This window comes from Phyllobates terribilis, unplaced genomic scaffold (genome assembly GCF_046119375.1).
Source record: "Phyllobates terribilis strain yellow unplaced genomic scaffold, ASM4611937v1 Scaffold_2__4_contigs__length_985480577, whole genome shotgun sequence".
In the NCBI taxonomy this organism is placed as follows: Eukaryota; Metazoa; Chordata; class Amphibia; order Anura; family Dendrobatidae; genus Phyllobates; species Phyllobates terribilis.
Window position 1 is genome coordinate 801,651,647 of NW_027362762.1, and position 18,630 is coordinate 801,670,276.

Sequence of the window (18,630 nt, forward strand, 5' to 3'; positions counted from 1 at the left end):
ACTGTGGAGGAAACTGATCTTTTTTATTTCCATATATCTGCTGAACTGTACATAACCCAGATTTCAGATGGTAACGCTGTAAATAGATGTACTCCCCGGAGGGCTGGTAATTTACACTCTTACATGAATGCATAATGTAGCGGCCATGACAGTACAAACAGGGACACATACTCATCCAGATTTTTCTGAACATTCAATTTCAAGGTAGAGATATACAATGAAACCTACTGACAGTACAATATCAGGATTTGTCATTTCTTAGTCCAGGTCTCCATTTTTCATTTTTCCTTTGTATACAGCTCTTAATACTCATGAGAGAGGTAGATGATGGCTGTAGCCATTTACTGTCGGCAGCTTGGTAACATCTGCTCATTCTAAATGCATAGTAATTATCCTTAAGATGACAGAAGGGCCTATTTCACTGTAAAAGACTGGTCTATAAAAACTAATAAAATACGGGTATTGCTTAATGGCAGGGGTGCACAACCTTTTCTGTCCGAGTGCAACATTATCTTATTGAGTTACTTCCAAGGTCCATAAAAAAAGTCATAGGGGTATTACCAAATGAGACTTTTTCAGCAAATCAGAATAATTTGCCATAAATGCCTGATGGTAGATCAGAAAGCGGAACCTACCCCCTTGTCCCTTTACCCTCAGCACTTAGGACATACATGTCAAACTGGCTCGTGGGAACAATTCTGGCCCACAGGGTGATTATATTTGACCCACGACACCAGAACCACCACCCCTATGTGGGACCATTATTCTGTATGGAGGACTTTGTGGGGCCCTTTATATTGTATAGAAGGCTATATGGGACCCATAATACTATAAGGAGGACTATGTGGGGCCAATTATACTGTATGGAGGACTATGTGGGGCCTATTATTCTGTATGGAGGACTATGTGGGGCCTATTATTCTGTATGGAGGGCTGTGTGGGGCCCACTACACTGTATGGAGGGCTGTGTGGGGCCCACTACACTGTATGGAGGGCTGTGTGGGGCCCACTACACTGTATGGAGGGCTGTGTGGGGCCCACTATACTGTATACTGGCTGGCCAGCGACTTTATCCAAGTTTTTTTATTTTGGCCCTCTGTGTGTTTGAGTTTTACGTCCCTGACTTAGGAGAAGAGAAAGCCATGCATGAATGTGACTCTCCCCATTGAGGGGTCAAGGGTCCCTATTCTTCTAAAATGTAGGCGTGTCACAGAGATGACTATGTGCTACCCCTCTTTTGTTTATTGGAACTACATGCGACAAGCACACACAGGCAAGCATTTCTGTGACCAGGTGACTGGAGGCCACATAGAGCGACATAGCCACAGGTTGTGCACCTCTTCTCTAAGGGCTCTAAGGTCAAATTCACAGTCAGCAAGTTTGTTGCAGAGACTTCTGAGACTGCCCCATTCATTCAAATGGGCTTTGCTGAAATTTCTAGATGTAGTAACAATCCTATGTAGATGTGCGAAACAGATTTTAGGTCTTTGAAATTTTTGCCACAGAACTGCCATGTGTAAATAATCCCTTCCAACCAAACCACCCCACCCCCACCAAAAAAAACCCTGAATTTTCCCAGTATAGCTTTACGTACGAGAAGTCTGCATGTACGGACACAGTGTGCACTTAGCATGAACAGTATACGTTAACATTTCCATTGGCCTCAGAGAAGACATAACTTCATTACCTGTTCAGAAATAGCATGCGCTCCCTTGCCCTCCATTACTACATACCATTTTACATTGGATTTTTACAGTTAAGCATGCCCTTCCTGAAAAATTCCTTTCCTTCCTATGTATCAGAAAATGCAGTTCCTATGTACAAAAAATGGAGAGGTCTGTAATTTTTATCGTAGGTACACTTCACTTGTGAGAGACAGAATCTAAAAAAAACAGGTTTTCTCCAGATCTTTCAGGTTTCGGGGCTGTCACTGGGCAACATTGAGTTTCAGCTCCCTCCAGAAGATTTCCTATTGGGTTCAGGTCTGGAGACTGGCTAGGCCACTCCAGGACCTTGAAATTCTTCTTACGAAGCCACTTCTTAGTTGCCCTGGCTGTGTGTTTCGGGTCATTGTCATGCTGCAAGACCAAGCCACGACCCATCTTCAATGCTCTTACTGTGGCAAGGAGGTTGTTGGCTAAAATCTCGCGATACATGACCCCATCCATTCTCCCTTCAGTACGGTGCAGTCTTCTTGTCTCCTTTATAGAAAAAAGCACCCTCAAAGTATGATGTTTCCCACACCATGCTTCACTGCTGAGACAGTGTTCTTGGGGTTGTACTCATCCTCCTTCTTCCTCCAAACATGGTGAGTGGAGTTGATACCAAAAAAGTTCTATTTTGGTCTCATTTGACCACATGACCTTCTCCCATGCATCCTCTGGATCATCCAGATGGTCAATGGCGAACTTGAAACGGGCCTTGACATGTACTAGTGTGAGCAGGAGGACCTTGCTTGCCCTGCAGGATTTTAATCCATGATGGTGTAGTGTGTTACTAATGGTAATGTTTATGCAAAAAAGAAGGAAGGAATGCAACATAATGGGATCTCAATACAAAAAATATATATTTTATTTTAATTGTTATACAAGCGAGCCACAACACTAACAATTAAAAACAAATAAAACCCACAAACAACATGTCAAATAGCCCAGAATCAGGCTAAGACACCTCTAAACCACCCTGCTAGAAAGGACATAAGAGAGCAAACAATCACATAAGTACATGATAAACAATGAAGGCTCAAAAAATAAAATATATATTTTTTGTGTTGAGATCCCGTTATGTTGCATTCCTTCCTTCTTTTTTGCATATGCCTCTTCATGCAACAGGTTGATCTCTACTAAGCATATCAAACATAATGGTGCCCGCCTCCCCTTCTTTTTTGCTTACTAACGGTAATCTTTGAGACTGTAGTCCCAGCTCCCTTCAGGTCATCCTCCTGTGTAGTTCTGGGCTGATTCCTGACCTTTCTCAGAATCAACCTTACCCCACGAGGCGAGATCTTGCATGGATCCCCAGACCGAGGAAGATTGACAGTCATCTTGTGCTTCTTCCATTTTCTAATAATTACGCCAACAGTTGTTGCTTTCTCGGCAAGCTGCTTGCCTATTGTCCTGTAGCCCATCCCAGCCTTGTGCAGGTCTACAATTGTGTCCCTGGTGTCCTTAGACAGCTCTTTGGCCTTGGCCATAGTGGAGAGGTTGGAGTGTGATTGATTGTGTGGACAGGTTTCTTTTATACAGGTAACGAGTTCAAACAGGTGCAATTAATACAGATAATGAGTGCAGAGTAGGAGGGCTTCTAAAACAAAAACTAACAGGTCTGTGAGTGCCAGAATTCTTGCTGGTTGGTAGATGATCAAATACTTGTTTCATGCAATAAAATTCAGTTTAATTATTTAAAAATCATACAATGTGATTTTCTGGATTTTTGGTTTTTTAGATTCTGTCTCTCACAGTTGAAGTGTACCTACGATAGAAATTACAGACCTCTACATTCTTTATAGGTGGGAAAACTTGCAAAATCGGCAGTGTATCAAATACTTATTTTCCCCACTGTAGGTAGTTTATGAAAGCAGACACCTAGCACATGAAATGAAAATTTGTGTTGCTTTCCTGCAATATTGCATCCGAGTGTAATGTTTTTGTAACAAATTCATAGAAAATGTACTGTATGTGTATAGTTAAAAGTCTGGGCAAGTTTGAAATGTACAAATCGTACATAACTTCACATAGTCCCCAGAACAGAAGAGACTAAAAATTCTTCTGGGTGTTGAAAGGGGGTTTGATAGGGGTTGGTATGTACAACTGCTCATGTTCTCCTCTGCCGTCTTCAAATATGGCAGAGGACACATGTTTTCTCACTTGTAAAAGTATGTTCACATGAACCTGTTTTCAGTCTGAGTGCTGTCCCGTCAGTAAAACCGACGCTTCAGTTTTAGTGATTGGTTATGTTCGCATAAATTATTTTTTACACAGGCTAACAGTTGGTGTGATGTAAATCGCAGCATGCGCTAGTCTGATTTTTTTATGAATAAGATTTTTCTATGTACTTCAATGGTTGCGCAAAAACAATTGGATGCCAAATGGACGTCGTACATACGGCATCCATTTTAAACACATATCAGACGGCTACCATACAGATGGCAAGCAGATAGCATACAGATTTAACCCCTTTACAACCCAAGGTGGTTTGCACGTTAATGACCAGGCCAATTTTTACAATTCTGACCACTGTCACTTTATGAGGTAATTACTCTGGAACGCTTCAACTGATCCCCCTGATTCTGAGATTGTTTTTTCGTGACATATTGTACTTCATGATTGTGGTAAAATTTCTTCGATATCACTTGCATTTATTTGTGAAAAAAATGGAAATTTTGCAAAAATTTTGAAAATTTTGCAATTTTCAAAATTTAAATTTTTATGCCCTTAAATCAGACAGAGATGTCACACAAAATAGTTAATAAATAACATTTCCCACATGTCTACTTTACATCAGAACAATTTTGGAACCAAATTTTTTTTTTTTTAATGGGGAGCTATAAGGGTTAAAAGTTGACCAGTGATTTCTAATTTTTCCAACAAAATTTACAAAACCTTTTTTTTAGGGACCACATCATATTTGAAGTCATTTTGAGGGGGTCTTTATGACAGAAAATGCCCAAAAGTGACACCATTCTAAAAACTGCACCCCTCAAGGTGCTCAAAACCACATTCAAGAACTTTATTAACCCTTCAGGCGTTTCACAGGAATTTTTGGAATGTGGAAGAAAAAAATTAATATTTAAGTTTTTTCACAAAAATGTTACTTTAGACCCAATTTTTTTTATTTTCGCAGGGGTAACAGAAAAAATGGACCCCAAAATTTGTTGTGCAATTTCCCCTGGGCACGCAGATACCCCATATGTGGGAGAAAACCACTGTTTGGGCGCACCGCAGGGTTCGGAAGGGAAGGAGCGCCATTTGACTTTTTGATTGTAAAATTTGCTTGGATAATTAGCGGACGCAATGTTGCGTTTGGAGAACCCCTGATGTGCCTAAACAGTGTAAACCCCCCACAAGTGACACCATTTTGGAAACTAGACCCCTTAGGGAACTTATCTAGATGTGTGGTGAGCACCCTGAACCCCCAAGTGCTTTACAGAAGTTTATAACATGGAGCCGTGAAAATAAAAAAAATTAACTTTTTCCACAAAAATGATGTTTTAGCCCCAATTTTTTTATTTTCCCAAGCGTAAGAGGAGAAAATGGACCCCAAAAACTTTTGTGCAATTACTCCTGAGTACGCCAATACCCCATATGTGGGGAAAATACAGTGTTTGGGCACGGCAGAGTTCAGAAGGGAAGGAGCACTGTGTGACTTTTTGAACGCAAAATTGGCTGGAGAATGGACGCCATGTCGTGTTTGGAGAGCCCCTGATGTGCCTAAATAGTGGAAACCTCCCACAAGTGACAAACTACACCCCTCAAGGATTTTATCAAGGGGTATAGTGAACATTTTGAACACAGAGGTACGACAAAGAATTTGATAACATTAGGTCATCATATTGAATAAGTTATCATTAGTCTTTAGCGCAAGTGCTCGCTACTTGAGTTTGCATCGGGTACTCAGGTATGCACCATGTATCGCGGGTGCTCGAGTGATATGCTCGAGTCCCCGCCCACATGTTTCACGGTTAATAGACACCCAAAAAAAACCACGCGGGGATCGCTTGTGCATGGCAGGCAATCCCCGCAAGGTTTTTTTGGCCGCGAAGCATATGGGGCGGAGACTCGAGCATGTCACTTGAGCACTCGCGATACTCAGTGCATACCAGAGCACCCGATGCAAACTCAAGTAGCGAGCACTTGCGCTCAACACTAGTCGCGATATCGTCATCTTTTTTTTTTTTTTCTACTTTTGAAAAAAATTCCAACCCTAACCCTAGCCCAACCCCAACCCTAGCCCCAACCCTAGCCCCAACCCTAGCCCCAACCCTAGCCCCAACCCTAGCCCCATCCCTAGCCCCAACCCATCCCTAGGCCATCCCTAGGCCATCCCTGGCCCAACCCTAGCCCCAACCCTAGCCCCTGCCCTAACCCTAGCCCCTGCCCTAACCCTAACCCTAGAGTTTATTTTTTACGTTGTTCCTCGTGCGGTATAAGTGATTAGACGAATTTATTCTTCGGTTCGGTGCGATTACAGCGATACCAGAATCATATCAGGTTTTTATGATTGACAACTGTCACACACTAAAAGACACATTTTTTAGTAAAATCTAGTTTTTGCATCGCCATATTTTGAGAGCTATAATTTTTCCAGATTTTGGCCGACATAGTCATGTGATGGCTTGTTTTTTGCGGGATAAGTTGACGTTTTTATTGGTGCCATTTTCAGGCATGTGACATTTTTTGATCGCTTTCTATTACGATTTTTGGGAGGCAGAATAAACAAAAACCAACAATTCAGGAATTTTTTTTAAAAATTGTTTTATGCTGTTCCGCGTGTGATAAAATTGATAAGGTAGCTTTATTCTTCGGGTCAATACGTGTACAGCGGTACCACATTTATATCATTTTTCTATATTTTGGCGCTTTTACACAATAAAAACTTTTTTATAGAAAAATTTTTTTTTGCATCGCTTTATTCTGAGAGCTATAACTTTTTTATTTTTCGGCTCATGGAGCTGTATGGCCGCTGACATTTTCAGCGGTACCATTTTTACTTATATTCGTCTTTTTGATCGCGTGTTATTCCATTTTTTTGTTTGGCGGTATAATGATAAAGCATTGTTTTTTGCTTCGTTTTTTATTTTTATTTTTTTACCGTGTTCGCTAAAGTGGTTAACTAGTGGGACAGTTTTATAGGTCAGGTCGTTTCGGACGCGTCGATGCCAAATATGTGTACTTTTATTGTTTGTTTTTTTTTCCTTAATATTATTTATTGATGGGTACATTATATTTTTATTTTTGATAGATTATTTTTTTTTAAGATTTTTACAATTTTTTTCTTTTTTCCCTTTCTGACAGTTTTTTTTACTTTTATTCTTTGTCCCACTCTGGGACTTTCACTTTTTTTATTCTGATCGCCTGTATAGCACAGGGATGGAGCACCATCCTTGTGCTATGCAGGCTGTCAGCGCTGCAGATGCAGAAGATACTTTGGTCATTCACTGCGCGTGACCAAAATATCTTTCTGCTGTCTGGTGACCCGGATGTTGTCCAGCACATAGCACCGGGTGTCAGCTGTGACAATCTGCTGACACCCGGCTGCGATCGCACCCGCACAGCATGTGTGTGGGCTCGATCGCAAAGACGTACTAATACGTATCAGGTTCTTAAAGCCCAGGGCGCAGATACATATTAGTACTTCTTGGGCTTTAAAGGGGTTAAAATTGTCATTTTTTTTCTGGGTGAAAAACGCCTGATTTTCCATACACTTGTATGAATTCAGCCTAAGGGCTTCCTACTCGGACGAGGGCTATTTGTGGCTTTGACGAATGGCATTTATACCTATGTTAGTCTATGGGGCTGTTCACATGTCCAAGAAAAAAATCACAGCATGCATGATCTGTCTCCGGGCATCGGATGTCACTCACCCATTCAAGTCTATAGGTCCGATTTTCACGGACTGATATAATGGAGAAGGTGGAGAAACTTTTTTTTTTTTTTCCACCTCAGAGAAAATTAAATACCACTCTGATCAGAATCTGATTAGCATAATCGGACCACAGAGAAAACAGTCGTGTGACCCTAGCCTAAGAGGGATGATAGCATGAAGAAAAGTACTATGTGTTTGGTAGGTGCAGGTCTAACATTTGGAGCCTATATCTAGAATGGTGTCCTCCAACCCCAGGCTTGCTCGGTGAGGCAGGTGCTGGCCATTACATTTTGTCAGAGAATGAGTAGATTAAAGACTACACATGGGCATCACTATCTGCTATCGCTTCTTTGTCAAAGGAACAGGCCTAAACACTTGTTCGGCTAACTTCTGTAGAAATGAATAGAGTGAGACGCACACATTCATTCTGCACCTGGATGCTGCTGCTTGTTTAGAGGGACAGGAGACCCCCATTCTGGAGATTGTTCCACCTGCTCCTGTGCTCTTCTGATGCCCGCAGTGCTCCTGCGCTCTTCTGATGCCCGCAGTGCTCCTGCGCTCTTCTGATGCCCGCAGTGCTCCTGCGCTCTTCTGATGCCCGCAGTGCTCCTGCGCTCTTCTGATGCCCGCAGTGCTCCTGCGCTCTTCTGATGCCCGCAGTGCTCCTGCGCTCTTCTGATGCCCGCAGTGCTCCTGCGCTCTTCTGATGCCCGCAGTGCTCCTGCTCTCTTCTGATGCCCGCAGTGCTCCTGCGCTCTTCTGATGCCCGCAGTGCTCCTGCGCTCTTCTGATGCCCGCAGTGCTCCTGCGCTCTTCTGATGCCCGCAGTGCTCCTGCGCTCTTCTGATGCCCGCAGTGCTCCTGCGCTCTTCTGATGCCCGCAGTGCTCCTGCGCTCTTCTGATGCCCGCAGTGCTCTGGCGCTTTTCTGATGCTGCAAAGATGAAGATGCTATCTTGTAGATAGCCACTTGAGACAGCCCCTTTAAATACAATTTTATTTGTAAGGAAATGCAAAATTCAGCAGGTGATTCTGCACTGATATCATCACTACCCCCAGCAATCTTTGATGGCGCCTCACAATTGTTCATTTATATACACAGATTACTCATAAATGACTTAATAAGTTGAAAGAGATTTCATTTGGTGAAACTTATCACAGCAACACGATCAATCGCTTGTTCTCCATAGAGAAAAGAATTTTCACTTTTCAGCAGTTATCACAAGCAGGATTACCATGAAGGTTAACACCTCGATATCACAGCCGGAGGCAGATATCATTCATCATTCATAATGCATGAATGTGATAGTCACAGCTCACCTCCTTCCCCTCCCTGTTCAACAACCATTGTATACCTAGAAAGCTATTAGATAGTAGCCAATCAGTCTTCTCCAGAATCTTGTTTCCTATGGTCTATGTGTCTGCTGTAAAATATATCCCCAAATGCTGGTAATCCTGACATCCAAGATGGCTAACAAACAAATTTGAAAAAAAAAATATATATTTTTTTCACTATCCGTTTTAAATTAATTCCTTTCTTTCCCCATTAAAGGGGGTAATCCTGTCTACAGGATAGGTAATAAATGTGTGATCAGTCGCCACTCACCAGAATAGGGTGCCGGAGATCCCGTTCTACCTCATTGATAAATACCCATTGTGGGACTGTCCATCTATCCCTAACCATCAGACCACTTTACCTTTTAAATTTAGGATCTGTAACTGGTAGTATATTTTATTACTTGGTACAGGTAGCCTTCGTAATATTAGTGGTGAAGATTTTGAATCTGAACCTGAGAATACATTAGGAAACGGCAAGAACTGGCAGCTGAATGAATTCACTTATTTTCTAGCTTCTTGTGAGACATCCATTCAAAACCTAATTAAGTTCAAGGCTTGGCATTAGAATTTCTTTTTTTGAAGGAACAACTTGTGTCTCACAGTTTTGTTGGAGACTTCTCAAGACAAACAGTACAAAAAAATGCAGAGAACCTTTTTCTGTAGATACAAAAATGGACTTAATTTGCATGATCATTTATATTCCTGACCATTTGAGCGCTCGTATAAAGGCACAGTTCTACCGTACAAAAAAAAGTCCAAAGTCCCAGGGGAGGGGGGGATATGATAATTAAACATATAGGTGGGGATTTAGGGGAATAATAAGCACATTGGCGGGGATTGCTTGGCGTCCCCCGGACTCCAAGCCTGTGGAAAAAAAAAGAATTGATTTAAAGTGCTTTTCTCTGCAATCAGACCTCTACAATGGGCCATACAGTATAGATTTACTTTTCTACACCCTGTATGCCCATAGTAGAGGTCTGATATCGCCCAGGGGGTGACAGGTTCCCTTTAAGATTCTCTACACCAGTGTTCCCCAACTCCAGTCCTCAAGTCCCACCAACAGGTCATGTTTTCAGGATTTCCTTACTATTACACAGGTGATGGAATTATTGCCTGAGCAGTACTAAGGAAATCCTGAAAACATGACCTGTTGGTGGGCCTTGAGGACTGGAGTTGGGGAACACTGGTGTAGAGCATCTTAAAGGGAACCTGTCAACCTGGAGTTGGGGAGCCCTGCTATACACAGGTGACATTAGGTTTCAGGCCGGCAGGTTCCGATTAAGCACAATAAAGGCAGCAACAGCAAAACAGAAAAAGTATGTTTTTTATAGAGGCTAAGTCCCTTATATGACTATAGTGATGTGGGGGTAATAGTCCTTAATAAGGGACGATAATAAAATAAGTATTGACACTGACTTGAGCCCCTTTCACATAGGCCAACGCAAACTGTATATGTTCATACAGTTGTTCAGTCTCCATACAGCTTTCATTTTGTTGGCAGAACATCCCATTTACAAGGGTTATATGCTATTGACAATAATGATCCGTAGGGTATGTGCACACTTTAAATATTTGCAGCAGAAACAGAGATTCCTGAAATCTGGTGCACTCCTTGCAGATTTGAAGCAGTTTCAAATCTGTCGCATGTTAATTCTTTCAGCGTTTTTGCAGTGTTTTTCACTTATTTTAATAAAAAAAAATTAAAAAAATTGTTTCTCCAGCCAAGAGATACATTTATGCGCAGAAATTTCTGCTGCAAATACTCCAGGTGTGCACATACCCTTATATCCGCATAAATAGTCCATTCAGCCCACGAACAAACGTTTTCCTCATTCGTCAGCTGATCACTGCGAATGATTGGGAATCAGAGTTGTTACAAATACTTGCATGACAGATTATTATTGACTCTTGTAAGGGGACCTTCACTATCAGCAACAAACGCAAGGCTGTAGAGTCGGTAAGCCAAACCTCCGACGACTCAATTTCCATGACACCGATTACAACTCCGACTCCCTCATACATGGCTCATGTTTAAGTGATCAATTTACTGTAGCACAGATTAATCTCAGCTAAAAGTCTAGACCCTTAGATCAGGAATAGGACAGACCTTTATAGGACATTTCATAACTTTCCCAAATTGTTATGAAAAAATATTCCCAACAAACTGCATTGAACTATTGTACCCAATTTATTATATATTTTAGGAGTTGATCCATTTCATACCGACTCCACCAAAATGGACTCCGACTCCACAGCCCTGAACAAACGTTCAATATACCAGCTGTTTTTTTGACAGATTGGTCTGTTGGACAAATAAAAGTGTCTAATTAATGGCCAGTGGCAATAATGAGACAGAGGCTAATTGTTCTATCCAGTCTGTGGCCATTTCTACAGATGCAATAGAAGGCCATAAAGGAAGTGATACATGACAGTTTTCCTAGTTTCTTGTTACCTTACATGTGATTATGTGCATGTTATAGTTGTGTTTTATGCGTTTATTATATAATTTTAGTTTTTGAGGTTTTTTTTTTTCATGGTCTTTATTCTCAATCTTTCATTGTTACCGACATTCAGTAATTTCAGGACCTTTTGTTGCCTGGTGTTGTAGAGCTTGTCCTCAGTGTAATCTTTGTCATTTGTAGCCATATAATTGTATTATAACTTGGTCATGCCACTTCTGCTACATAAACACAGACATTCTTTTTCATTTTCGGCTGCGTGTGTCTATTTTTTCCCATATTTGGTTGGCTGATGATATGAAATGTAATGTATTCCTTGTTATAACGTTCCTCCTGATGGAAAGCAGCCAAGGTGTTTAAATAGAACAATGCTGGCATGAACTTATCATTCGCTGTTGCTATAAATGTTGCTAATTCATTGCTGACATACTTCTCCGAAGCTGTCTTTCCACAAATTCCCACACTCGTCTAAAACTTTCCCAAAGGTGACCTGAAGTGCTCTGGGGAACTGCTCAACAGCCACATGTTTTAATAAATGTTTAAATGGGGTTGTGCAAGACTTTCACATTGATGGCCTGTCCTTGGGGTAGGTCATCAATATCTGATCTTAGGGTGCGATACCCAACACCACTATCAATCATCTCTACCCGGTTCTGGCAGCAGTCGGATGTGATCAGCTCCGTCAACTGTATAGTGGCTGCGACCGGTGTAAGAAAACAAAAAACTTAAACTCACACTCGCCTCTTGGACAGGGGCGGCGCCTCTGCAATCCGCATTGTGTCCTTGCCATCAAAATCTGGTGATCGCTGCAGCCTTCATAATTTGTCCAAACAGGAAGAAAGTGTTGAGATGGACTGCACATGGCATCCTCTGATGGATGGTGATGATAAAAGCACCCATAATGCCAAAACAGAGGATGTCCATTTCTGAGTCTTCACATGTGACCTTTTAAACATTTTCTATTAAGTGGTCTATGATTTTTCAAGAAACTTTGCATAAATAAATAGTACAAGAAAATCAACTAATTATAATTAGTGTTGAGCGAACGTGCTTGGATAACGTGTTATCCGAGCATGCTTAACTTTATTCAAGTATCTTCGGCGTTCTAGTCTAATATGTTCAAGTCCCTGCGGCTGCATGTTTTGTGGTGGTAGACAGGCGCAACACAGGCAGGGATTCGCTAACAAACAAGGCAATCCCCGCATGTGTTGCGTCTGTTTACCTCCGGAAAACATGCAGCCGCAGGGAGGCAAACGTATTAGACGAGGGCGCTGAAGATACTGGGATAAGACCGAGCATGCTTTCATAACAAGTTATCCGAGCACGTTCGCTCAACACTATTTATAATATATCCTATTAGAGAAGTATACTTCTTTCTCCACTGTGCCTTCCATTCTCCATTCCTTCTTAATTCCCCTTCCTTTCCCCAATAACTTGCCTCCTGAACTCATCATCCACTATGAAAAACGGCTAAAATTCCTCTGGGTCAAAGCAAGACGGACTGCCAATTCACTGATGGATCAGATTACAGATGTCTATTGAAGTCTATGGAGAAGGGCAGAGGGGTAGAATGAGAGGTGCAGAGTGAGAAGTGTGATTGCTCTGCTTTTTTCTCATAAGTGTTTTATCACACTACGAAGATGGATTCACAGCTGCACTGCTCAATACGGCTGTATAATTGTATATTGACCTCAGTGCTGCTGTTGCTGCTGCTGTAGAACATTTGCTGCCTATATAGGAGTGTAAGAATCCTTCATGTCTCTGTGTGCTGTCTATGCAAAACACCATACCAGCTAGTCTCCACCTATTATCACAGAAACATCTGAAAATTAGGGCCTGTGGAGGTGTGAAAAATGTTATTATTCCTTATTTATCCACTGTATATATCATGTAGCCAAAAATGCAAATATTTAAACGCATGAAAACTGGAGTGTTTGCCTCCCATTTACGATCCTACATGGGTGACACCATGGGTCTAGGCACCCAAATGGCGTAAAGTCCTGGCAAAAACCACAGGTGTGGTCACGTAAACTAAAGGCAGCACAGGTCCTTATGGTGCTGTTAGTTCAGGTCCTTATGATGCTTATAGACATTGTCCCAGGACCCATGATGTAATACGCCTTTATTATACTATGCCACAGCCCGTGATTAGGGTAATTTTTGTGAATACCATAAACTGGCAAATGGGCATTCTAGACAAATCCAGATTGATGTAGTGATGAGAAAATGTACCCTGTCTTGTTTGCAGGCCCTATTCATTCAGCAGATGGATACTGTTACTCGTTGCCAAATTCTGGGTCCAGTTGCTTGTGAGGCTTCCTGACTTCCGGCAGTGGAGGGCACTGACGCCTCCTGCTGGGCGGAGGGGGTACATAATGGCTGACAGAAGACAGCTGTATATGCTACTCCTGAGATGGCTGCAGGAACATATGTCACATTCCTCTGGGAAAGCCACATATTACCCTATTTCCTAGTTACTAGACAGGCCCTTGTACTATGTATCGCCTGGGGCTTTTTAAAATAAATTATTCACACACCTGTTCGAAAAGCTACAGGCAAAACATACTTTGAGGGATGGCCCAATGTCTAGGCTGCAGGGAAATATGTTATTTACCATGCTTATTATTTACCATGCTTTACTTACTACTGTCTTTTTTCCTGATATTTTGACCTTGTACACATTTTTTATACTGCTGTGATCTATATGCAGTAGTATTGGTATTCATTGAAAGGTTTGTAGAAGGTACAAACTGCACTGTACACTGTGTGCTGCAGCTCATTGCGTCTTATTTTGTTTTTTTACACATACTGTACTAGTTGAGGATATAATTAATTCTCATAATTTTTTGTGGGGTTTCTTGGCTGTTTACCGCTGTATTGATACGACCGTATTGTCTCCTTGGACAATTCCCTTTTAAATTAAGTAGTTCCCTTTACAAAATAAAAAAAAACCATATACCGTATTCACCTCCCCATTCTAGTAATGTTGACACCAGGTGTCCCAGGGCTTGCGTGACATTGTTATGCTATGTGAGCCATGCAGTAAACAGTGGTCGCTATTTGTCTGCTGCTCTCTCACTACTTCTGCTTTTCCGAGGTTCATCCAAAAAAAGTGAGAGAGCAGCTAATCTATCTAATCTATCTAATCTATCTATCTATCTATCTATCTATCTATCTATCTATCTATCTATCTATCTATCTATCTATCATTTTTATGTTACAAAGGGGACTTCTTCATTAAACAGGGATTTTCCAGTTAGGGGACAACCTTGTAAGTTCATGATTCCAATGTTGTTTGAGTTTCCTATGGATCTAACCCGAAGTGACAAGACTGACCAGTGTGAGTCTTCCATAGATCTACAACCTGGGCCTTTAGTGAACCTATGTTTATATATTAAAACAGGTTTTCACCTTTCAATTTTTTTGGCAGATTTGTCCTAGCCATATTAAAAGTAATAAAATCAGCTTTTATTCACTTTCCTGCTGCTCCGATGATTGTGTACAGGCTGAAGCAGCAATGTCAAGTCAACAGCGCTGCATCCAATTACTGGGCGCAGTGGCTTGTGCTGTCTACCCCTGAGCCTAGTGATTGGCTGCAGCGCTGTTGAAGTGATGTCATTGCTGCAGTCTGTACACAATGGAGCAGAAGTGGAAAAGCAGAATTGGACCCCTAGAGGATGAGTTCCTAATCATTGTATTATTTTTAGTACGTGCAGAACGAATTAGTAAAAATCAAAAATTTGAGAAGTCACAAATGCAGGTTTTTGTACAATTTTTTTTTTCCTTAGTCACAAACAGTAAGGAAACATAAATCCATTTTGTTTCCTATTCCAAAGTTGTGAAAAGAGGTTTTTCAATCCAGCAAAGCGAATTAAAAGCAAAAAATACATTATGATGACTTCATTAAAATAGTAGCATGGGCATAAAAAATATATCTGATGCGTTTCGAGTCTAGCTGGCTCTTAATCTTAGATATTGTTGCATTTGAATACGACCTGCATATCTGGTCAAGGCTAAAAATTACAGCAAAAAGGTGATGATAGTGGGTATTCTGCGTGTGTGGAGTTTATGTTCAGAAGTGTGTAATTGCTCTCATCTCACTGTTTCTAGCTGACGGAAGTGCCATCATCAGAGAGCTGCAACCCTTGTTTCAAAAGCATGGAATGACAGAGACTGTGCACAGCTGGGCAGACCATGGCTACCTGGCCACATACACGGCAAAGAACGGGAGGTAAGATAGCATGCACCTGAGTGAATATCCTTGCTTTACATAACTATTAGTTCTCCAAAGCTTGAAGACTAAGTGCAGATTGTGACCCATCTGGCAGTGTTAGTATTGATCAAATGGTGTCACTTTCTTAAAGGGAATCTATCATCAGGTTTTTGTTACCCTATCTGAGAGCTGCATGATTTAAGGGTAGAGAAACTCTAATTCCAGTGATGTATCACTACTTGCTGCCCTGCTTACTGCTATTTTGATAAAACCCTCTTTTATCTGCTGCAGATCTACCGTTCTCTGAATGCTGAGCTGTGTATAACCCCGCCCACACCACTGATTGGCTGCTTTCTGCCTATTCGCAGTGTATACAGAAAACCTCCAATCAGTGGTGAAGGTTAGGGTTATACAGAGCTCATGAATATGGAGGACTACATGTTAGCAGGTTTACTAGTCCTCTAGTGATAATCTCCTGCTGATAAATCAGAGATTTTATCAAAATTACAGCAAGCAGTCTAGAAGGTGACACATTGCTGTATTCAGGGTCTCTGTCTGCCCCTACATCGTGCTTCTCTCTCCCTTTAAAGTTTTTGTCATATCAAATCCTGTGTACATATTCTCTATAAGCGAATATGGTCATCATATAAGGAATACACTGTGCAATTTCATTGCAATCAATGATGACTTAAAGGGATATTCCAAAGTTCAGAGGTTGTCTCTTATCAGCTATGAACAACCGAATACAGCAGGTATGTTTACATTTGTTTTCCAGTCATTTGTCCAGCATGAACTCTTCTGATAGAATGACCCTGCGGTGATCGGCTGATTTTCAGGCCAGCTTTCATTTACAAAGGTTATATTTTTGCCAGGACAAGGCCAATTAGGAGTCGACAACTCGCGTTTAATGTTTTGGCTTTGCGCTAACAAGCAGTGAAATAAACACTGTTCAGTTTATTCTGGTTTTACTTCTGGAACTTTTTTTCTTTATTAGGTGTTATTGGCATTTCACTTTGTGAGCAAAAACTTGTCTTCTGTATCACACGTCATATCACTTCCGTATCACACGTCATATCACTTCCGTATCACACGCCATATCACTTCCTTATCACACGCCATATCACTTCCGTATCACACGTCCTATCACTTCCGTATCACACGTCATATCACTTCCGTATCACACGTCATATCCCTTCCGTATCACACGTCATATCCCTTCCGTATCACACGCCATATCCCTTCCGTATCACACGCCATATCCCTTCCGTATCACACGCCATATCCCTTCCGTATCACACGCCATATCCCTTCCGTATCACGCGCCATATCCCTTCCGTATCACACGCCATATCCCTTCCGTATCACGCGCCATATCCCTTCCGTATCACGCGCCATATTCCTTCCGTATCACGCGCCATATCCCTTCCGTATCACATGTCCTATCCCTTCCGTATCACACGTCCTATCACTTCCGTATCACACGTCTTATCACTTCCGTATCACACGTCTTATCACTTCCGTATCACACGTCCTATCACTTCCGTATCACACGTCCTATCCCTTCCGTATCACACGCCATATCCCTTCCGTATCACACGCCATATCCCTTCCGTATCACACGCCATATCCCTTCCGTATCACACGCCATATCCCTTCCGTATCACACGCCATATCCCTTCCGTATCACACGCCATATCCCTTCCGTATCACACGTCCTATCCCTTCCGTATCACACGTCCTATCCCTTCCGTATCACACGTCCTATCACTTCCGTATCACACGTCCTATCACTTCCGTATCACACGTCCTATCCCTTCCGTATCACACGTCCTATCCCTTCCGTATCACACGCCATATCCCTTCCGTATCACACGCCATATCCCTTCCGTATCACACGTCCTATCCCTTCCGTATCACACGTCCTATCCCTTCCGTATCACACGTCCTATCACTTCCGTATCACACGCCATATCCCTTCCGTATCACACGTCCTATCCCTTCCGTATCACACGTCCTATCCCTTCCGTATCACACGTCCTATCCCTTCCGTATCACACGTCCTATCCCTTCCGTATCACACGTCCTATCACTTCCGTATCACACGTCCTATCCCTTCCGTATCACACGCCATATCCCTTCCGTATCACACGCCATATCCCTTCCGTATCACACGTCCTATCCCTTCCGTATCACACGTCCTATCACTTCCGTATCACACGTCCTATCACTTTCGTATCACAGCTTTATACTTATTTTTCTTTATTTACAATTATATTTTATCTCCTCGTACAGAAGAAAAACCCTTGCAGTGCTGTAGTTTATAGAAATCTGAATGACCAGTGTATTGTTTTGTTGAAAAAAAAAATGCATGTGTTTTCACACTATCCTTTCCACTCTCATTGCCACCGCTACATGCAAGATCTGTAACTGAGACCACACAGCTAATATGTACCAGTTCTAGTCTTGTTATGTTGCCCATTAGCCCCAGGGCCTGGGATTGTTGGTGACGTCTGTGCTGGGGGTCACTGTTTGCCGCTGGTGAGACAGTAGCTGCAGTCTGCTTTGGTGTAGACACGCCGTCCAGACCCGAGCTTCTGCCTAATGCAAATGAATGCAAATCTGTACATCTGGGCGGCTGAATGTTCCAGCTGTCTTTCATATTTTTTGATTATGTTTAGGTACACAGATATTTAAGATGAAAGTGTTGATCGCAAAAGTCAAAATTTACATGAATCACTGGTTAAGGGTATGTTTCCACATTGTTTTTTTTGGCTGATGGTGCCATGTTTTTCTAAGTGAAGCTGCTTCAGGAAAGTGCCAGCCATCTTTCTAGTGAAGCATCTTCACTGCCGGATTTGTCTTCGTTTTCCTGGTGACTTTGCCATCCGCGTTTTCTTTTTTGTACTACAGAATAGAGTCGAAAAATGAGCATGTTACTTCTTTTACTGGTTAATCGTTAAAAGCGGATAAAGTAACATAAGACGGAACATGTGCACAGCACATTACTGTGCACTATGTTCATTTCTTGCGGCAGTTT

The 18,630-nt window shown here is 41.9% G+C and overlaps 1 protein-coding gene across 1 annotated transcript in view; it reads left to right on the forward strand.

Annotated features, from left to right (window-relative positions):
• Positions 1-18,630, forward strand: part of SMS (spermine synthase) — a 208,845-nt gene that overhangs the window by 4,459 nt on the left and 185,756 nt on the right. Inside the window, exon 2 of the mRNA XM_073667504.1 lies at positions 15,491-15,611. Coding sequence (XP_073523605.1) covers positions 15,491-15,611 — 121 coding nt within the window. The remainder of the gene's footprint in view (positions 1-15,490; positions 15,612-18,630) is intronic.